Here is a 23,955-nt window from a genome sequence, read left to right as displayed (position 1 = left end):
AATTACCACCATGCTTTTACTCGGCTTCACCTTTTCAAAGGGTAAGAAGATTTCATCATCTACAAAGAAAAAGGAGTAAGAAAGGAGAAATAAACAAAGTGAGAAAAAAGTAAAGGGAGAAGTAGGAAGAAAAGAATCAATAAAAGGAGAAAAAGAAAGGTGAAAAAGGTGGAGATGGCGAAAAATGAGAAACAAAATTAGATATTTATAGTAAAAAAAGTAAGATATTTTTATATTAAAAGAGTATTATTTTATGTGTAACTATAATTAAATTTGGAATATAATTTATGGTTTAGGGTCAATAAATAATAGATATTATTTTTATAATAAAATTATTATTATATTTTTATTAGTAAATAAAAATTAATATAAATATTTAATAATAGTATAAATAAAATATCAATTATTTTGTCGGAGGATAAAATGTCATTTTACACTTATTCTTTCTTTTATTCTTTTAACAGCATTTTATTCAACTAAATACTATAATACTATTATTTATATATTCCATTCAATCAACCAAACTTGTTTAATTATGTAATATTGATATTGGTGTGGTAGTCCACATGGATTTCACGATGACATGCCGCTATTTGTGTTATATGTCATGTTAATAAATATTTTAAAAATTATAAAAATATTCAAAAATAAAAAATATAAAAAGTTAATAAAAATTTAATAAATTAGCATGAAGTAGATGTGGAATTCCATGCAGAGGTAGTGCTATGGAGTTGACAAAGGCCCTAGCCTTCATAAAATACAAAAATTTCTTTTATCCTCTTTATAATTTATAAAAAATTTAAATTAGTAATGGTAAAATTATATTTTGACACCAAAATGATAATAATTGATTTAATTTTTAAAAGTTATAAAATGTAGACTATTAAAATGGTGAAATTACATTTTAACTATCATAAAAATATACAACTTATTTCGACCCCCAAAAAAAAATTTTGGCTTTGCCTTTGTTGCCATATTTAAAATTTAATATTTTAGTTGATATTTTCATTAAAAAAATCTTTTTAAAAATTGATGATTAAATTTGATTTTTTTAAAAGGTTTATGATTGAATTTAGCTATAACACCTTGATATTGCCATGATTTAACCTTCCCATTAATTTTCTTTTGGGTAAACTATCAAAATAGTCACTTTTGTTAACCTCAGGTTACATTTTAGTCACTTATATTTGAAATTTTAGGTTTCAGTCACTTACATTATAGTTTTGTAACATTTTAGTCATTGAGTCGTTAATTGTCATTAGCGATGTAACGGTAAGCTGATGTGGCACATTAAATCATCATTTCAAACAAAAATTTTAGGTTAATTTATACAACCGGTCTCCATATTCTTTCGTTTTGAGCAATTTAATTTTTTTATGTTCTTTTAACTTTTTTTTTTCTTTATTTTCCTTTCTCTTATGCTTCTCCCTTTTTTCATTTCTTTTAACGTAGTTTTTCTATGTTTTCCATTTGTTAAAACTAGTCCTTATACTTTTATTAAAAAAAATTTAATTTTTTTCAAGTGAGGCGAGCTTGTGAACTAGTTTTAACAAATGGAAAATATAGAAAAACTACGTTAAAAGAAATAGAAAAGGGAGAAAAAAAGAGGGAGGAGCATAAGAGAATGGAAAAAAAAGTTAAAAGAACATAAAAGAAAAAAATTAAATTGCTCAAACTAAAAAAAATATAAGGACCAAATGTAGAATTTAACCTAAAATTTTTATTTGAAATGATGATTTAACGTTCCATGTCAGTATACCGTTACACCGTTAACTAAAATTAATGGCTTAGTGACTAAAATGTGACAACAAGATAATGTAAGTTACTAAAATATAAACTGAGACAAATAAAAGTGACCATTTTAGAAATTTACCCTTTTTCTTTTTAGGGGTCATTGTGGGTTAGTTTTAATGGAGGCTTAAAATGTGGAAAGATCTCTTTAGATGCCAAAGCCATACAACATGCATTTGACCACTTTTTTATATACGTGGACCATCCTCAATCAAACAATAAATACATTGGAATCATTTGTCTCATCTTGTCAACAAGTTTCACAAGAATAACGGAAAAGTAAATCAATTACCTCTGAGTAGAGGTGTGCATGGGCCGGGCGGCCCGGCCTGGCTCGAAGGCCCACCCGAAAAATAGGAGAGTTTGGGTAAAAATATAGGCCCGAAAAAAGGACTTGGATAAAAAACGAGGCCCGTTTAGAAAACGGGCGAGTTTTTGTAAGATTTTTGGCCGGGCCCGACTTAGCCTGGCCCGATTTTAATATTAAATTTTTTTTTTTAATTTTAAATAACTTTAGTACTTTTACTTTACCTTTTTTGTTGTTTTGATGTTATTTTGATATTGTAAAACTTTTGTTATTAATATAATTTAATTCTTAATTTAGTTTTAATTTGTTTCAATTTTTCAATTTTAATATAATTACTTTTTATTATATTTTTAATTTATGTATTATTTTAATAATTATTTTAGTCCCATTATTTATTTATTTTTTGTTTTAATATTTGTTTTTATGTTTTAAATGTATTTGATTTATTATATTTTAAAGTTTTTATTTAATAAAAAAGCAAAAAAATTAATATGATGGGCGGGTCGGGCGGGCTCGGCCTACCATTTTTTCTCGGGCGGGCTTGGACAAATTTTAGGCCCATATTTCGGGCCGGGCCCGGCCCGGGCCTTGAAAACGGACCGAAATTTTTTATGGGCCCAGCTCGGCCCGGCCCATGCACACCTCTACCTCTGACTTTTAAATAATTTAAAGTGGTATAATTAGGATAAAATTACTACACTATTACATTTTGTTTTCTCTACTTCAAAAATAAATAAATTAGTCCATGTACTTTAGAGTAACTTGCTCGTTCTGTTAAAAATTTCATTCATTTCTGCTATCAAAATTTGGTCATTGTATATCAACATTAGGTACATGTGGCACACCACGTGCAACTATTCGGTTATTCTATCAACTATACCATTTTTTAACAATAGAAATAGATGAAAATTTTAATAGAAAATATTGGTTTACTCTTTAATATAACATATAATAATTAATTTGCCAATTTTTTTAAAAGTAAATAAGGCAAAATGCAATCTAACTCTTAATACATGGGCCTCCATAGTATTTTTACTCAAATACTATGGGTAGAATTAAACATTAATAACACTAAACAAAACTTATTATAACATGATTTAAGTTGAATATAAATTGGGACAAAATCCACGTATGTTTAAAATTTTAGAATCTCAATTTTTACCAAAAGTTCCAAGGCCTCTGATAATATGATTCTTTTTAAGGTAAACTACACTCAATGTCATTATATCATTAGTAAGTTTACGTTTTGGTCACTTCAAAACATTATAAAATGGTTATTGAACTATTCGAAAGTTTTCATTCATTTAAGTCACTAAACCGTTAAAATCGTTATTATATAGCATTCTCTATTCTCATTACTTGCACCAACCGAAAGCCCTCATTTCCCTTCTCTTCTATAGTTCAATTTTTTTTCATGAAACAACTTTGAATGTTATAAATCTGCGAACCAAAATCCAAATAGTTTTCTTCTCTGATCTCCGATAATAACTATCAGATCAACTTGAATCTAGGGTATGTTCTACTTGTCAATGATTACTGATCCATCATACCATCATCAATTCGTCGCTTGGAGCTCACTAACCGAACTTTTTTTTAGAAAATGAACTTAACAGCCTAGTGGCTTAAATAAAAACTTTTGAACAGTTCAGTAACTATTTTGTAACTTCTAAAAGTTAAATGACCAAAATGTAATGCTACTAATAGTTTAGTGATTTTGAGTGTAATTTACCTTCCATTTTAACGATATGGGATCAACTTTTCTAAGGATGGCATTACTATTCGAATTTAATATATCAAATTTTAATTTGGGTTAGTTTTATTTGGTTTGAATTATTATTTATCAATAACAAATATTTTTTAAATTTAATTATTAAATATAAAATTAATATAAAAATTATTAAATTTTAAATAATAGACTAATCCTTTTGAATTAAATGGGATAAAAAATTTTATCATTACAAACAATTGGAGTAAGATCTTTTAACATATAATTTTTGTTTACTATATGAACTTGGATGCTAGTTGAGTCAGTTGGTATTATTGTTGTACAAAAATTTGGAAATAGTGATGATGATTCAAATTTGTAACACAAATGCACTTGTGTCCATCAATTAATAAAGTGATAAAAGATATTATTCAACTATTTAATTTTATCTAATCAAGATTAGCAACACAAATTCTAAATTAAACTAGAATAATGAAAGCTTCTAAGTTTTTCAATCAATTTTAGAGACTTAGAATTGCAATTTTAAATTCACTTAATTACCACTCATTCAATTATTTAATCTATGTAATTACTAGTTCATGATTTAGTGGCATTAATTAGATCCTTCTAGTATCTACCTAAGTTAATTCCCATTCCCCACAATTTATATTCATATACTACGCAAGTTGGATAAAGTTACTAAGAACAAACTTGTAATACCCATCACTCGATCTAAGTAAGAGATGTTACATTTAAACATTAAACTCACTACTTAAACTTATTATTGTTTTATTATAACTGAGGTAACGTATAATACAAAACATTATCAGACATAATTCACATTATTACTAGTAAGCTTAAGTACACGTCAAACTAAAGTCCAAAATTTACATACCAAAGCGTTTGAACTTAAAACTTAAACACTGATGTGATCCGAACTGAAATAGCTTCCTTGATTCTTCTCAGAACTTATTTTTCACCTACATGTTTAGAAACAAATGCGTTAATCTCGTAAAACTTAATAAGTAACAAATTGAATTCATTTACTTACCATTCATTTCTTTATCAATTTAATGCACAATAAACATAATAAATTATTCTAAATAGCATTAATACTACAATAAGCATATAGAAAATATCATTACTACAAACTATTAATCACAATTGCAAATTCAATTATCTAAATGTAAACATTTTTTCTCAATTCTCACACATAATATAACCATCTTTAAATTATTTCAGTTAAATAATTACTAATGAATTTATTTTTCATTCGTTTCACTTACATTTAAAACATTATTTAAGCACTTGATTTATACATATCAATATCACTAGTTAAACATATACAATATTTTGATAATCTGTAAAGATTCTAAACTAAACACGAACTTCTAATCTATAACGAAACTCTACAAAATATATGAGAAGTCCAATAAACACATCATATATCTCAATACTCCTCTCCTAATCCCCTTTGAATCTCAATATCACCAGCCCGATTCTCATCCAAATCCCCCAACTCCTCTCAACTCCACGACCATTTCTTGTCACTTGTATCACTTTAATCATTTACTTTGAAATCACACATACCACTTTCTAACGCTTTACAATATAATCCTTTTCATAAAATTCACTATTATAAATCATTTTTTTTTAAATTCACGTAATCGTATACATAGCATTTCCATTTCACATATCCTTATATCTGTTCATTAAAAGCACAAATACATTAAATCTATTTCTTATTTCACATGACACATATATTATATTTCATATTTTCACTATTATATATATTTCATTATCGTACCATTAAGTTTTTTTTATTATAATAAATTCATTAATTACATGAAATCATTTCATAAAAATAAATATTAAACATTAAACTATAAGGTAAGAAAATAAAAAATCAATAAGGTACTTTCTTTTTTCCTTAAAATTTTCCAACCTTTTCTTTCACTTTCTTCTTCGAAAGAAAAGATGACAAACACCATGTTTCTAAGCTTCGTGAATATGACAAGAAAATGCGATTTTTGGCTTAACTTTTCGCTAGAAAACACATAGTTTTTTTTTTTTTTCTTCTTCTTTCTTCTCTCTTTCTCTTTTTCCTTAGCTTGATGCCGTCCCTCTTGCTGAAATATGCAAGTAATTTCTACATTTTTACTTAAATTTTCTTATTTATTTATTTTTTACTTAATCCAACCAAAATTAAACACAGTCCTTCCTTAATCATTTCACTTTTCCTTAAAACTTTACACATATGAAACTCTGGAATTGTAATTTCAACACTAGATATTAATTAAAAATGATAAAATTACAAATTGGCCCCTCTCTCAAAAATGAAGAAATTGCACTTTGGTTCTTATATTTTTCTAATTTATTTAATTTAGTCCTTAACTTGATTTTCCAACTTCATATGTCAATGCATATCCATGCCATATCCTAAAAAAACTATTTGTTAAAATTTTCACCCCACCTACACAGAGGTGAATCGAGGGGGCTGGCAGGGCCCCGCCCCCCTAAAATGAAAATTTGTTGTTTTGGTCATTTATAAATTTTAAAAATTTAAATTAGTAAAGATAAATTTGCACTTTGGCCCCTCAAAATTTTGAAAATTTAATTTAATCCTTTAAAAATTATAAAGATATAGACTATTAAAAATTAAAATTTCATTTCGGCTCCCTAAAAAAAAATTTTGACTTCGCCCTAGCTTCTAAAAAAGTTAAAAATTTGCACTTTAGTCCTTCAACTTTAAAAATTTCAATTTAGTCCTTAATTCTTATCATTCACACTTCATTTTCAAATACTTAATTCTCCTTTAAAATATTTATCCTTTCTCAAAAACCGAAATTTTAGGGTATTCCAAATGCTTAATCCAAATAAGTTCATAACAAAGTAAATAAGTAACAAGGATAGAAACAATTGAAGAGAAAAAAAATTAATTACCTAAGAAATAAGATCCATCATTGTTCCAAGAAGATAGAGTTTAGTACATATTGAGTTGAGAAAACAACACAAAAAGAGATGCATAACAAACTTGTATCAATAAAAGTAAAAAGAAATAATCTAGAGAGAAAATAATTAAAGAATTTATGTCGAGCCTTCCGAATCTTATTTTCTTCTCATCTTTGCAAGCTTGAAATTTTATTTAGTGTGAGAGAAATTTTCTTTTGCTTCCAAGTGATTTCTTACTTTTTTCCATTTTTTTTTTTGAATTTTGTTATCATTGTTTTTAGAGTTCTTACATACTAATTGCTACCAAAATTTCTCAATTGAAGTGTATGCTCTATTTCACTGAATTAAATCCGGTGGAGTTGAAGGTTTCTCTTCAACACTTTTAACTCCATGCTCCGAGTCTTCTATTATTCATCCAATATATACAATACAGAAAGAAAAATAGCAAGTAAACCCAAATTAAAATATAATTAATCTAAAAACTATAAAATATAGTTACTATAGAGATGAGATTAATTACTACAGCAATGAGATTAAGTACTATAACGGTGAGATTATCATGTAATATGCATTTGGATTCTAACACGGCGATAGCGTTGTGATGAGAATAAAAACAACTATTAAGGTTTCACCAGAAAAAAAAAAACAACTATTAAGGATATTAGATTAAAAATATATTTAAATATAATAAATAAATTAAAAGAATAAAATAATATTTATATTTATTAATGAAATCTATAATAAAACATATACCAAATAAAAATTGACATATATTAAAACTATATTTATGTTAAACAATAATCATTAAAATTATTAAAATAATATTTATTAAAAACAAGTTAATAAAATAAATATTTAAAATGATAAGAGGTTATAAATTAAAAATAAAGAATTAAATGAACTACAAATGAAAGGGTAAAATGGACCTTTTTTCCTCCATTGGGGTTTCAGTTTACTAAGGCTTAGTTCGGATGGGCAGTGTGTTTACCCCCAGTGAGGTTAAAAACAGCGGTGACGGTGAGATTAGTTACTATAACAATGAGATTGGATATTGTAGTGGTGAGATTAAAAACAGCGGTGGAGGGTGTATTTGGATTCAAACGCAGATATAGCGGTGAGATGTGAATACAAAATTACTTTTAAGGACATTAGAGTAGAAATTATATATAATAGAAGTTTTTTAAATTATTTAATAAAATATTAATTTCAAAAAATTAAAATCATATTTTTGTTAAAGTTAAATATTTATATATCTTTTGAATAATTAAAATATATTTATCATAATAAAAAGTTTATATATTACTATAATATAATTAACTTTTATGGAGTCCACTTTCTAAACAAAAAGCACAACTATCCAGCCAAAACAAAACAGGTTAAAATGGTAAAAGGCAAAACCACCGTAGCTTCTTTTTCTTTACTGGAGCTCCATGCTTCAGTCCAAAACCAAGTGCCTAGCACGATAAAATCTCTTTCACTAGCAAAAATTAATGTCATCCAAACGAATGATTAAGGTGCGTTTCACTATTTTCAAAAACAATCGTGCTTCACTGGAAGCAATCGGACATCCAAAGGAAGCCTAACTGTAACTTCTCTCCCTAGTTAATTTTTGGGTACAGCGAGTTGAAAATTTCAATCAAATTAAAAGTTAAACGGTAAGAATGAAATTAACATATTTATATTTATTTTAATTTAATTTAATTTAAAAATGAGTCTAAATTTAATATTTTATTCATATCCTTTTAAGTTTAAGTAGATAGGCTGAATAGTTGTAAGACAAATAGCGGTTGAAAATTTTCTTAATTTTAAAGTAATAGATTCCTCCACATTAAAGGTGTGGTAGGGAGCCTAGTTTGTATTAATAATTATTTTCCAAAATTAAAACTTTCTAATTTGAAGGAATAAGCCGTCCACGTCTCAAGAAATCTTTGCATCCCTAAATAATGGGGACACATGAAGTACTTTTCCAAAAAAAAGGAAAAGAAAATAATTTAATTTAATGGAATTTACCACTCTTTTATTGGATTGGTGTTGTTATTTTTAATTAAAATTTTATAATTTTAAAATGTTATAAATATTGTTTTCATTCCTATGATTTTTTAATATTTTTTTAAATTTAAAAGGGCTTAATTGATTTTTTTAATTTGAACCCTTTAATTTTATTAGTTTTGAAATTTTCGATTTACTTCCAATAAAACATTAATGGTCAAATTGAACAAATGTGTAAAGGTTGAGGAGGGCTAAATTTATTATTAAACATTATATATAAACACTGAAATTTAACGAAGAGTTTGTTTTGCTCACTCATCTAACATAAAAGGACTAATTTATCCATTTTTCAGTAGAGAGGCTAAAATACAATCCAAGGTATAGTGCAAGGGGTTTGTGGTATTTCTATCGAAAAAAGCTGAAAGTTAGATTGGTTGGGTTTATTGGTTAATTGCACTATTTTCAAAATCGGATTGGATTAGATTGTCAAACTGGTTGAATCAAGAATCAGTTGAGATATCAGTCTGGAATAAATGATTGTATCGATGGGTTTGCAAACTGATATGAGTCGGTCATAACAATTTATTTTTAATTTCATATTTCATATTATTTATTTATTAAAATTTCCACATACAAATTTTAATGGTTAAAATATGTCATAAGTTCCTATACTTTTCGTAAATTTGAAATTTAGTTATTATACTTTTATTTTTAGGAATTTACCTCTCTATTTTCAAATTTCAAAATTCAGGTCAAATTGTTAAACATTGTTAAAATTAATTTTATTAAATTTAAGTTAATTACAACGTTATTTTTAAGTACATAAGTACCAATTGAATATTTTTTATTTTAAAATGTCACACCAACAAGTTTAATGAAAGTTTGTTAACAGTGCTAATCATTATACCGAATTCTAAAATTAAAAACTAAAGAAATTAAAATTTTAAAAATAAATTATCTAATCTAATTTTATAATCTTTAATAATTTATTCAATTGGATTTTTTATAAAAGTAACTTTAAAATATTAATTAATTATGAAAATGACCTAGAACAAAAATTATTTAAGAAAATGACCCGTTTGTTATAGTACTTGCTTGTGCCACCATTATATCAAAGTGGCACCAACTTACTTTCCTTGAATTATGTTTTAATCATTACCCTTAAAATGCGGCACTAAATTGAAATGTGATTATATAAAATATTGAGGGACCTAATGAAATAATTACCCTTTATGTTTAAATTTAGATAAACTTAAGGAATTTTTTGAAGAATATATCTAGGTAATTTAAATAAAAATTTTATATAGTTTCTAGTTTTATTGTTTTTAAAAATAAAATAAAGAAAATTTATTTTGTTATTATTGTATTTTTAAAATTATTTAAATTTAATTTTAAAATAACATAGACATAACATAAAAATTGCCCAAAAGTTAAAAATCATTTAATTTGGTGCCTATATTGTCCCACTATTTTTATTTCAATTCAGTACCGCTACTGCAATTAAAAAATAGGCTAATGCTGCTTGACATAATAATGATAGTACTACAAATCATTTCATAATAAATTAATATTTTAAGGTTATTTTTTTATATATATATATATATAAAAAAAACCTAGTCAATTACATCCCACGATTGAACCATTTGGCGCTTACTTGCTTTTATAGGTTAATTGGTGGCGGTGTCTGTTTCCTCTTCACCTTTTAACACACGGCTCTTCCTTCTCTGCCTTGCATTACCCATCCGTCGCCATTAACACGCTTTTTCTCTTTCACCTTTACGCATTTCAAGGTCTTCTCTTTGCTCTCTCTCTCTATCTCTCTCATCCATGGATTTCTCTTCTTCCATGGCCATTAAACCTTCTTCTTCGAGCTGTTCATCGTTGTTTGCAATCTCTCGAGCCCAAAATTCAAGCCCCAAACCACTCCATTTCAACTTTCATGGAATACCCAGAAACCATCAAAGCTCTTTCTTCAAGTCCCTTAAATGCATTCAATCTCCTCCTCCTGGTTCTCTTCCTTCAAACCCCACTTCGTTTTCATGCTCTGCTGTTACACTGTCACCAACCCAGACCTCCTATCTCCCACCGTGGAAGCTTTCGACCCTCGTTGCCGAATTTCAGTCCCTTCTAGAGCCTCTCGATCGAGTCAAGCGTCTCCTTCACTACGCTTCTCTTCTCCCTCCTCTCCCTGCTTCATCCCGGACTGATTCGAACCGGGTTATGGGCTGTACAGCCCGAGTTTGGCTCGACGCCCAGATGGACTCCGAAGGGAACATCAGATTCTGGGCCGACAGTGATTCCGAGATTACCAAAGGGTTCTGTGCTTGCTTGGTTTCGGTTCTTGATGGGGCGGGGCCGGAAGAAGTGTTGCAGTTGAAAACAGAGGATTTAGCGGCGCTTAACGTCGGACTCCCCGGTGGTGAAAGGTCTCGTGTTAACACTTGGCATAATGTTTTAGTTAGTATGCAGAAACGAACCAGGGCTTTGGTTGCTCAAAAGGAAGGAAAGACACCATTTGAGCCATTTCCATCATTAGTGATCACTACTGAAGGTATTCAGCCAAAGGGAACCTATGCCGAGGCTCAGGTTAGTTTCTAACTGATTTTGTACCCTTTTTTATGATTTTGTTTACATGGTTGTTTAAGATCCTAAGTTTCAAATCTAGTTGAATTGCAGGCAAGGTATTTATCCCCTGACAAGTTAAAGGTGAAAGAACTTGTCCATGTTCTTAAAGAAAAGCAAATTGGTGTGGTTGCTCATTTTTATATGGACCCTGAAGTGCAAGGCATCTTAACTGAAGCTCAGAAAGAATGGCCTCACATTCATATATCTGACTCATTGGTGATGGCTGATTCAGCTGTTAAGATGGTAAAATCTGGATGTAAATTCATCACTGTTTTGGGTGTTGATTTTATGTCAGAAAATGTACGGGCAATTCTTGATAAAGCTGGCTTTGGAGAGGTATATTTTCTTTCTTTGCTTTTCATTTTGTATGGAGTATCCGTGCCTGGCTCATATTCGGACATAGGTATAAGGGTCCCCCAGGAACTTAGAAAAATTGAATATACTTGTATGTGATACTCACACCCAAGTCAAGTAAATAGAACAAAGCACTAGGATGTATACTGCGTAGTGTTATGTGCAATTGTATGGTATGAGACTTGGATTCCTTGTAGGAAAGTATTCTAGTGGGTAAGGACTAGGCTCTCCAATTCAATAGCTAGTCTTTGGGGTGTGGTTCTCCAAAGGTCCGTATCAATTGGTATCAGAGTCAACCATCATATCTCTTAGTTGCAATCATCCCGAGGCTAGATTAAGCTAGCAAAAAGCCAGCTTGCTTGGGTGCCGAGGTTGCAGAGCGTGGTGGATTGTTATGTGCCAATTGCAAGGTATGGGACTTGGATCCCACATAGGAATGTATGAGATTTTCTGGTGGGGTTTATAAGGACCTAGGCTCTCCTACCTCAATAGCTAACTTTTGGGGTGTGGTTCTCCAAAGGTCCGTATCACATAGTATATGACGTTTTATTTATAATGTATGTATATTGTATAAGCTTATGGATGAGAGTTATTCTATAGCTTTTTAGAATCCGCAGTTGGGGTTATTCTATTCTTTTGGACATAAATTATATGTAATTTAAGGCTGTGGTATGCACTGAATTGTGTACTGTTGTTTTTCTATGGCAAATGGTGTGTTTTATCGAGCATTGAGCTGAATGTTTTTTTGTTCTCTGCTCCAAAGTACCAATGCTGTTAATGGATATGTTTTGTTTTTATAAAATGGAATTTCAGGTTGGTGTTTACAGGATGTCAAATGAACGCATTGGTTGTTCTTTGGCTGATGCTGCCGCTACTCCTGATTATATGGACTATCTTGAGTCAGCTTCTAACTCGCTTCCTTCCTTGCATGTTGTTTACATTAATACGTCGCTAGAAACAAAAGCTTATTCTCATGAGCTTGTACCTACAATCACTTGTACTTCTTCAAATGTTGTCCCAACCATTCTCCAGGTGGGTTGTGTTTCAAACGTTGTTTGTTTTTCCTCTCCTTTGTTGTTCAATGCTTTCGTTTTTGTTTTAAGGCTTCTGTTCTTAATTCACTTCTCTTGGTTTCATCAGGCTTTTGCTCAAGTTCCAGACTTGAATATATGGTATGGACCCGATTCCTACATGGGTGCGAATATTAAAGAATTGTTCCAGCAGATGACTTTGATGTCCGATGAGGAAATTGCTGAAATACACCCAAAACATAACAGAGACTCTATTAAATCATTGCTACCTCGCCTGCACTATTATGAGGTAACTTCAATGATAATGTCTTATGCATAAATAGAAACTTGGTTTTTGCATTTGGATTGTCACTAATTGTAATTATCACATTGAAAAGACCAACTTCTTTTGGTCATTTCGATTTTAAGGAATGGCATTCATTTGATTGAAATATCTTATGTGAATAGTAAATCGAGGAATTACTGAAAAAATGAATTATGAATTTATCATCTTATGAACTTCATGGAACAAAACCATATTTATTTTTCCAATGCTATCAAGCATGAACTTCATGGTAGCTCTATCTCTCTGCCTTTCATACAGTCCTCCTTCCCCCAAATATACAGCAATGGATATATGATTCATTATAATATATGCAAAACGGAAGAACTATGATTGTGAGAAACATTTCTGTGGAATGCGCTTGAAGGGAGAGTGTCCATCCTTCAGCCTTGTGCATTTTGCTCGAGACACATATTCAGACATGATTATAAGAATATGACTCCAAGGATCCTCCAACTGCATGGAAAACTTAGAAAAAATTGAACATATCCGTGGTGGGAGCATACTTGTATTTGATACTCTACCACAAGTCGGAGTAGGTCAAGAAAAATATATCTTAGAATGTTACTTTGGTTTAACCTGTTTTTCTGTCATTTCTAAATAGGATTAAATCTCATTTTGGGCCTGAATTTGGCAACTTTTCTCACTTTGGGGCCAGAACTTTTTTTTTTTGTCCAAGTTAGGCTTTGAACTTGGTATTTGTTATCACATTGAGACTTGAACTTTTTTTTATCCAAGTTAGTCCCTGAATTTTGCAATTGTTCCCACATTGGGCCTAAACTTTTTTTTCCCAAGATAGTCCTTGAAAACCCTAATGTTTAGGCTCCAACGTGGGAACAATTGTCAAGTTTAGGCTCTAATATGAGAACAATTACTAAATTTAAGGACTGACTCGGACAACAAAAGTTCAAGTCTCAATGTGGGAACTGTTGCCTAGTTCAGGCCCCGATGTTGGAACAATTGCCAAGTTCAAGCCTTAACTTGAAAAAAAAAGTTTAGGTCCCAACAGGGAAAAAGCTGCCAAGTTCAGGCCCCAAATGTTGATTTAACCCTTTTTACATATACATAACACTTCCGCTGTGGTCCTTGTATATCTTCCATATGTTTTATGTATATTTTCAACTGCTTTGCTTTTAATAACGAACCTAACTTATTTCTACCAGAATGGAACATGTATTGTGCATCATCTTTTTGGGCATGAAGTTGTAGAGAGGATAAATGAAATGTACTGTGATGCATTTCTCACAGCACATTTTGAGGTTCCCGGAGAAATGTTCTCATTGGCAATGGAAGCCAAGAGAAGAGGAATGGGTGTTGTAGGCTCGACTCAGAACATTTTGGATTTTATAAAACAAAGGGTTCAGGAAGCACTAGACAGAAATGTCGATGACCACCTCCAATTTGTCTTGGGTACAGAATCGGGAATGGTGACTTCAATTGTTGCTGCAGTTCGCAGTTTGTTAGATTCTTCAAACTCGACTTCTAGCACAAAAATCAACGTTGAAATTGTCTTTCCGGTCTCATCAGACTCTATGACAAAAACATCTACAAGAGCATCACCTGCACTTAAATCAGTTAAAGCTGGTGATGATATTATACTCCCTGTTGTACCCGGAGTTGCAAGCGGTGAAGGATGTTCTATTCATGGTGGCTGTGCATCTTGTCCTTACATGAAGGTTAGCATTTTCGGATTTGATTTGTTATTACGAGGAAATAGGTTAATGTTTACTTTAAGTTAAAGCTTCTCATATTTGGTTAAACTCTTTACCTGACAGATGAACTCTCTTGGCTCGCTCTTAAACGTTTGCCACCATTTACCTGATGAAAGAAACAATCTTAAAGCATACGAAACCGAACGATTCAAGTCGCAAACCCCGCAAGGAAAATCTATTGCAGATGTTGGATGTCAGCCTATACTGCATATGAGACACTTTCAGGTTAGCATTTGCTCTCTTTTTTGTACTTTTTCATCCAAGGTTCACTGATTCATCCTAATATGATTCTTACTTAACCAGGCAAAGAAAGAACTGTCAGAGGAACTTGTCTACCAGGTTCTTGGTTCACACGGTAATGGGAAATAGGTGTAGCTAACCTGAGCTGGTAAATGAACTGTAACCGGGTTTTGATTGGGGATATTGAATCCACCTGTGGTTCACAACAAAGTTTTAACGTACAATTTCAGTGATAGATTCTTTACTTCATTAGCCGAAGTTGCTTAAAATAAGATTGAGGTGTTGAGCTCAGTGCTAGCTTTTACAGGTAATTAAATGGATTCAATCCTGATTTATTTTATAGAGATTGTATCCCCGTTAGTTTACAGGGAAGAAATCATCTTCAAGACTAATTCTTATAAAAATAACTTAATACCCTTACAATTCTATTCAATTAAACTCTCGAGCTAATTTTTCCTTCCATATCATTTTGATCTGAAATTTCAGACACTTTTTAAGGGCATTCTGTATGAACCGGATTATGTTTGTGTAAGCGTGTGGGGATTGGATTAATTAGTTGGACCGTGTGTGTATGTATTTGTCCATATTCGAGGATGTGATTAGTGTTTTTGAAATAAAATTGAATTGGTTAGTCAGATTAATTGGATTAAGAATCGGTTTATATATTGGTTTTAGCGAAGGGGTTAAATTGATTAAATTTAAAACTGTTTGAAGTAATAAAACTCAAAATTTGAGATAAAAATAAACAGTTGAATTGATTTAATAATTTAATTTTAATTAATTAATTAATTATTGTTCAAGTAACCAATTGAACTGTTTAGATCATCCTTTTAAAAGGAAATAAGAAAAGAAAGGTTGTAGTTCTTACCCATTCGATGTCACATCACCATGCTAATATTAATTAAAAGATGTAAGTTGTGACAGCTAATCTTATGATATGGTGATTTTTAAAATTTTGAAATTTAATCAGATTGACTCCAACTATCGTTTATAGCATCAACAAGTTCTTGCTCTTAAAACACACAAATTATAGAAGTTCATCGATGGCTCTATTGTTCCACCTCCTCAGTACAAATGGTCTGGCAAGTTTGAGCACTTTGAGTAGCAAGACAGTGCACTTGCCTCATCTTTATTATCCTCTACAAGTCAAAAGTGTTTTTCCTTATTTGATTGGGCATGATTCTACATATCAGATTTGGCAGACGTTGAGCAATATACACAGTAGTGAGATCATGCTCAAGTTATTTTATATAGGATTGCTTTGCGTTCTCAGCATAAAGGTGACTTGTTTGTGAAAGGATTTTTAATGAAGAGCAAGACACTTTTGTGATAAGTTGGTTTGTTGCGCAGAGTTTATTAGTGTACACGAACAAATCACAGCCATGCTTAATGGGCTTCCACCAGAATTGCAAACCAAGTACCCTATGGTATTCAAGGAGTTACCACAATTTTATTAGATGTTGAAGTTAGGCAATAGAATTTGATGATGGAAGTTAATGCTTTTGCTCATGCAACTGTCCAAAAACAACCATGTGGTGATATTAGTCTTTCATGCCAACTTTATTCACGGTTAGGACCTCATTCAAGAACAATCAAGTTGAAAATGCATCGAGCAGAGAAAATTACAAACAAATACTAGTTCATGTGCATCGTGTTATCCCTTAAAATTCAAACTCTTAAGGTGACAAACAACTTCAGTAATGCGACACCAAGAGTCTGGTGTCACGACCTGGAGGACAACATCAAGGCTTCTTCACGTTATTTCCTTAGGCACTTTCCACACAAGCTAATATTAATCGTTAAACTTCAAAAGACAAGATTTTTCCATTTTGGTCATAAAATACACAAAACACACATAATTAAATACTAAGGTGAAAATTTAATAACTATTAAAAATAACAAAATAAAACCATAAAATGATTAAACGCAAGCTCATTAAGTGTCAAAAAGAACTTAATTTACCATATCAATTTATGGTAGATCAATTCCTTTTTGTCAGTCTTAATCACAATAGCCATGGTTAAACATTCACCAATTTCAATTTGTTTTGATGCTTTCACAAACACAACTAAACTTTCCATGACAGCTTTCCCTTTGTTGACAAATTGTAGTCCACCTCTTACTAGATCTATTCTACCAAAGGAAAGTATTTCATCTAATTTATTACTCCCAACTTTGAATTTCTCTAGAAGCAATTTAGTTTCAACCAACTCTTTCTTTGTATTGACAAGATTGTCTAACTCTTCCGTCAGAAAAGACTCCTTAGCTTTAACATGTTTGATCAACTTTCTGTTTTCTTCCTTCAGTTGAGCATTCTCTTGTGACAATTGAGTGTTCATGTAACACCCCAAACCCGGCCTAGACGTTATGGCCGAATTAGTAGGTGTCACAAGGAATGGGTTTTGAAACGTAATCATCACGACCAAGCCTTTTTAATTTTCAATCTCAATTTGCTTATATCCATTGTCAAAATGTTATTTACTTAGTTAATTTGTCTTAAAAATTGATTTGTAAAACCATTTAACTTCAAAAACCTAGTTCATATTTTCAGAAAACTTTGATCAACAGTCAAAAATCATAAAGTCCAGAGAGTTCCGGAATTGACAAACTCTCCAAATAAAGTCAAAATTGTAAATAAAAGCCATAAACAATAACTTTAAGCAGTTTTACGGAAGAGTGGTCATCGCTGAGTCTCTGCTACACCAATCCGCCTAAGTCTGTAGATTACCTGACAAAATAGACAAACAGAAGTGAGTTTACGTAAACTCAGTGTGTAACCAAACATAATTAAGCATGCAAACACACAAATTTATAAACACAGTCAGGAGCAGATATGGTTTCAGATTCAGAATCAGATCCAGAAGCAGACATGCATAAATCCTACCCTCATCCTCTACATACAATCTCTGGTCATCCCATCACACCATGTGGGGTTAAAAACACTCACCCATCTCTACACACCAACTTGTGCCATTAAGACACGTATCAAATTATATGCAGCCATCCTGCCAGAGTATAGGCGATTAACTCCTATTAGAATACGTCCTCCTCAAATAAAAATCCCACCCCAAATCAGCTACAGAAAATCAAATACAAAATTATCAAATTAAACATGCTCGGCATGCTTTTAAACAAATAACAGATATACATGTGGCAGTATAGTCATACATACATTTAGTATACTATTCAAATCATTCTATCAGAATAGCATAACATCTAAAAAGGTTTAAATAGCCCTTACCGACCCTACAATAGGCCCACAGTGGATCGGAGCGACCTGTGCGACCCTAGGGAAGATTTCAGAATTATGAGCCCACATGCCCGTGTGGGCCCACACGCTTGTGTGGCCTACACTCGCAGGTTAGCCTTGCCCGTGTGGCCCACACAGCCTGGCCCAAAATCCACAAGCTCGTGTGTCATGCCTGTGTGGGCCCACACGCCCAACTTGGCTAAACCGTGTGGCTCACACTACTACACTCGAGCCACCACACGGCTGTGTGCTGTGCACGGCCATGACTTCGTCAATCGCACGATCGTGTTCTTGCACACGGGTGACTACACACGCCCGTGTGGCCTTGGCAGTAAGGTTTTTCGACTTTTACCAACACTCTTTTTTCTGCATTTCAAGTACACACCTGGTACCATTTCATTGTAAAAACACTCTTGAACCTTCCAAAGCCTAAAAACAAAATACCGAACAACGATTTAGCAGATTGACTAATGAATTCGATAACAAGGAAGTAACACGAAACTAACTTATCGTCAATGAGCGAAAATCACCAATACGAACTAAACTGTAGTGACAAAATCCACAGCCTCACGATCTTCTCCAACATAATAGACACTCACTAAGATTATTTTCCCAAACCATAAAATACTAACACCCATTTAAAAGAACGAATGCTACAAGATGAATCTACAACTTACCAAGATAAATGATACACTGAGTCCCAAGGATAAAAGCGAACGATTGGTTGAACAAAAAGGGAAGAAAACAAACGTAAAAGAAAATGCAGAAAGAGGAAGCAGAAATGTCAGAGAGTTTGGATGAGAGAGAAAACGAAATTTGAAAACAAAAATAAAAAATAAAATATTTCGATAACCCCTCAAATCCTAAGTCCCCACTATCCCACTACATCTCAACCACCTCAGAATCCCAACTCCACCGAAATACTTGCCCATAACCGAGCCAAAAATAACATCTACGCTCGCCCGAAAATTTAAACTCAGGACCTCCAACACACCAACTCCTTGCCACTCGAACCAACAGGCTTATTCTGATATAATTTAACAGACAAATTAATATAAGCCCACTGACCAAAGATAGGGCTTAGATCCCAAAAAAAAAAAAATTTAGCAAATGTGAGACTTGAACCCAAGACCTCACACACACACCCAGAACACTTAACCATTGAAGCAGATAGACAGTTGTGTTGAATATTTATAGAAACATAAATATATTTTTTTCAGGGCGTTACAGTTCAACTCACATACTTGTTCCCATTTACTCAACATGGTTTTATATGTTTTTAGAAATTCCCTATCAGAACCTTTATCAAAATCATCATCAGTCTCAGAATCAGAAACCACACTTGAAGCAAAGACTACATAGTTATTCACTTGATCCTCATTAGACTCAAAATTGTTAGAAGTGTTTTCATCACTCCACAGAGCACACAACACCTTCTTTTTTTTCTTAAGAGTGTTAGCACACTCAGCTTGAATATGACCATATCCAAGGCATTCATGACACTAAATGCCCTTCTTCTATTCTTTCTCATTCTCCTCTTCGATAGCAACACATTTGCTCTTGTTCTTGGAGTGCTTTTTGATGTTTTAAACTTCTTAAACCTCTTAACTTGATTTTTAAAAGCTTTATTAAATTTCTGAGTAAGTAGAATGATCTTGCATTCTTAAGGTTTCAAACTTGGTGGTTGGCATGCATCTTGCATTGTTTGATAATATATGTTCCCCGTGAGCAGTTTAGAGAATTTTCTAAGCTTCCTTTGCAATAATGCACTTGGAAATACATTTGAAATCTTGCATGTCAATACCATAAAATATAACATATATGGCCTTAAAGCTTGCATTAACAACTCTCTCTTACTTAGTAGTCCATTCAACCTCAAGCTTAGGAACCTGTCCAACATCAGAATTACCGGCAGAGGCTTGCCAACCAATGTGAATAAAATGCCATGCTCTCTTATCAACAGACTTAGAATAAGCTTTGATTATAGCCTTCCAGTAGCGATAATTACCATTCTCAAGTATAAGGGGACGATAATTGAATAACCTTCTATTATAAACAAATAATAGCACTAGGATTCACCACTAGACATGTTAAGTGTCTGCTCTGATATCAATTGTTGCTACTTTAAGTTACTTGTTTGCTGAAATGAATGTAATGGATTTGCAAGAAAGTAGTGGCCATTATGGCTTAGCACTGCGAAAACTGTGTAAACAAAATTACAAAGAACATCAAGGTTTGTTTACGCAGTTCTGTTTTCCTACATCTGCGAAGCTTAGCTCAACAAGTAATTTCACTATCTTTAATCCACAATACAAAAAATGATTCACACTCTACCATTCCTCAAGTACAGAGATCTCATATTTGTACCTAAAGACTAGAACACTCACCTCCAAATCCTCCCCTTAGGAACTTGGACAATAAATACTCAACAGCGTTTACAATAACAATTTGCACTCTCTTACAAAAATAGTTCCTCAAATGGACAAATTAGAATGCACTCAATAAACTCTCTTACAAAACTTAGACAAGCCTCAAAACATATATTAATTTCGGCTTGCTAACGTAGAAGCTAAGTGAATACAAAGTAACTTCGAAAATAACTATTATATCATTAACATTCAAAACACAATCAATCGAAGATATGATCTCCAAATCAACAACTCAATCTCAATCAATTTTTTACATTCCAAGAGTTGAATTGATTCACCTAAAACCAATCCAATCTTCAAAAGCCAAGGATTGGTTTCTATAAATAGACCATAATATCTTCAAAATAACAACACATTAACTGGACTATAGATTTTCTTCATTAAATTACCAATCCAAATAAGGCAAGTAATAAAATGGCTCAATGGCAACTTTTAGTGGGCATTGCAAAGTGCCAATCAGCTACATTCTCCACATCTTGCCTCAATAACTATCATTGCTTGGATCTTTTAGGTAATATATATATATATATATATATATATATAGACATGTTACATTTGTTAAACATGCATTTCCCTTTACTTAGCCTTCATTACTATCTCAATCTACACTTAGTAAGCTATTCCTGTTGGAAAAAATCCAGTTTGAAAATAGTTTTCTTGCATAGCGAAAAATAAAAATTTTGAAAATCAACCTGGTTTTTTATATTTGTAGCAATAAACCTTAGACCGAATTCGTACCTATGTTTTCAGATAGACAAATCCTCGTCGTTCCTAACTTTCAACCAAACGATCTTCCCTGCTATTCTCATACCACGAACTGCTTCGAGTGTGGACTCGAACAAATTGAATCAAACACAAAACTAGAAATATTTTCTTTACTCTCAGTGGGAAAGTAAATCTCTCTTAAATAGAAATCGGTAGAATTGCAATTCCTAGAAAATAGAATTTATTCTTAAAATAAATTACCACTATTTTCTACCAGAATAGCAATATTGAAAACTTTAGATAAACTAATATTTTTATCTTTCTGTTGGTGTAATTTGAAGTCTACTAGTACTGTAATGACCCGAATTTTACCGTTACCGAAAAAGTGTATTTTTGGGTCTCCATTTCTGAAAAATGGATTAGTAAATATTTATTAAAAATATTTACAAATTTAATCGAGTGGTTAATTAGAGTTTAATTAAGTGAACTAGCTTAAATTAAGGATAATTGGATAATGAAGTGTGAAAGTTTAATTATAGAATAAAGAAAATTGAAAGGACTAAATAAGTAAATAAGCCAAAAAGAGCGCTAAGTATATGGCAAAAATAAAATACAAATGTAACAAATATAATACACACATTTGTAATACATGTATGTATTTGCTTATTATTTAAGTAAATATTAGTGTATTTATTATTATTAAATTAATATTATATGATAAATAAATAAAAGTAAGACAAATGTGTGGTAATGATTGGGTACAAGTGTATTAATAAAAATAAAAAATAAAAATACATACACTTGTAATGCTTGTATTTAAGTATTAATAGATATTAATTATTTATAAAAGGTATTTATTAATTAAATAATTATATTATAAGATTTTATGTGAAAAATAAATAAAAGTTGACAAGTGTATGATATGTATAGTGAAATGTGTAATATTAGTATATGTACATTTGTAAAATACATGTATATTTACTTATTATATAAGTATATTATTAAATTATATATTATTATTAAGTAAAAGATATTTATATAATAAATACATTACTGAAAGACAAGTGTAATATTATAAATGGATACAAATGTTAAAAGAATATTTGTTATTAAATAGATTTTTATAATAGATAATTATTAGGTTATTATATATATATATATATATATAATGGTTTAATGAAATAAAGAAAAAAATAGAAATAGAAACAGAATAGGCAAAGCGAAAAGCAGGGAAAAAAAGAAAGAAAGGAGAAAAGAAAGAAGAAAGGGAAAATTGAAAGTTTGACGCTTGAAACTTAAATAGGTAAGTCAATTTAGCCCATTTTACTTAATTTTTATGTTTTAGAAACTTTAGAACAAGGTTTTGATGAAGTTAAGTTGATATATTGTAAGATAGTTGATTATAAGACATTGTTCTTGTTGAACAAAAAGATGAATTAAGGGCTAAATTGATAGAAATTCAAGTTAGAAATGAAATAAGGATTGAATTGTAAAGTGATTCATAAGTTTTATGCTTTAAGGACTAAATTGAAAGCATTTCGAAATTATGGTTTTATGATGAAAAATAGATAATTATGTCTGAGTTTAGTTAAAAATTGAGTAGGAATAAAGTATGAATTAAGATAGAAAAGTAAGTGAATTTAGTTAGGATTAAATTGAAATTAAAGTAAGAAATCAACATTTTGTATTAAGACTGTTTGGGACAGCAGCAGTAGTCTAAGTTTGAAAAATCACCAAAAATTGTAGAAATTGAATTGGAGGATGAGTAAAATATGGAATTAAATCTTATTAAGTTTAATTTCTTATAGAAGAAACGGTGTAGCAATTGAATTGTAAATTATGAGATATAATGAGTTTTGTAAGACAAGGTCAGAATAAATTCGGGTTCCCCTGTTCTGACTTTGGAAAATCAACAAAAATTGGAGAAAAATAATTAGAGGCTTAAAGTTATATTTTTAAAATCCCTAATGAGTCTATTTTCAGGAGAAATTAACGGGAATATTATCCGAGTTCTGCACTGTGAGATAATTAATTTTAAGTGAAGAAGGGTCGAAACTGTCAGATAGCAGAATAGGGGTGAATTTAAAGAATAAACTATATTTAATGGCTAAACGAAAAATTCTGAAAATTTTATGGTAAGAAGATTTGTGAGTCTAGTTTCAGGAGAAATTAGCGGATCTTAATTTAGAATTCTGTAACTCAAGATATAAATTAGTAATGTATTAATGATTATGAATTGTATTACTTTCGTAGTCAATGTGGTACCGGAAATCTCGGCTAAGAAAGGACAAGACAAAGTCAACGGGAGTTAGCTCGAAAATTACAGTTTGTATTTCTATAACCCGAACTTAATATTTAATTATTGAATTTATTATTTATTATGTATGGTAGGTGCATTGATTAAATTATTTGAAATAAAATGAATATTGATTGAAATTGAAGGGTGAATTTAATTAATAATTGTTGTATTTTAATTGAATGTTATGGTAAATAATTAAAGTATGAATTATTGGTATTGTGTTTTTATTGAAATGATTTGATTT

General features: G+C 30.9%; 1 protein-coding gene across 1 annotated transcript; it reads left to right on the top strand.

The window, feature by feature from the left end:
* The first annotated feature begins 10,350 nt into the window (after nt 1-10,350).
* Nucleotides 10,351-15,466, top strand: LOC108457972 (quinolinate synthase, chloroplastic). Its single transcript, XM_017757199.2, has 7 exons — nt 10,351-11,330; nt 11,421-11,705; nt 12,537-12,755; nt 12,864-13,043; nt 14,240-14,752; nt 14,852-15,013; nt 15,092-15,466. Exons 1-7 carry the CDS (start codon nt 10,572-10,574, stop codon nt 15,155-15,157), a joined length of 2,184 nt encoding a protein of 727 aa, XP_017612688.1. The 5' UTR covers nt 10,351-10,571; the 3' UTR covers nt 15,158-15,466.
* Nucleotides 15,467-23,955: the final 8,489 nt, after the last annotated feature.

Source organism: Gossypium arboreum, chromosome 7, assembly GCF_025698485.1.
Source record: "Gossypium arboreum isolate Shixiya-1 chromosome 7, ASM2569848v2, whole genome shotgun sequence".
Lineage (NCBI taxonomy): Eukaryota > Viridiplantae > Streptophyta > Magnoliopsida > Malvales > Malvaceae > Gossypium > Gossypium arboreum.
The sequence above is the reverse complement of the archived record's forward strand: the minus strand, read 5'-3'. Positions and strand labels throughout refer to the sequence as shown.

Bases quoted from the DNA above. Each gene is read 5' to 3' on its own strand.
- LOC108457972 (XM_017757199.2), top strand. From the start codon at position 10,572: ATGGATTTCTCTTCTTCCATGGCCATTAAACCTTCTTCTTCGAGCTGT. The intron at 12,756-12,863 runs GTGGGTTGTGTT...TGGTTTCATCAG, and splicing joins TTGTCCCAACCATTCTCCAG to GCTTTTGCTCAAGTTCCAGA. The intron at 13,044-14,239 runs GTAACTTCAATG...TATTTCTACCAG, and splicing joins CTCGCCTGCACTATTATGAG to AATGGAACATGTATTGTGCA.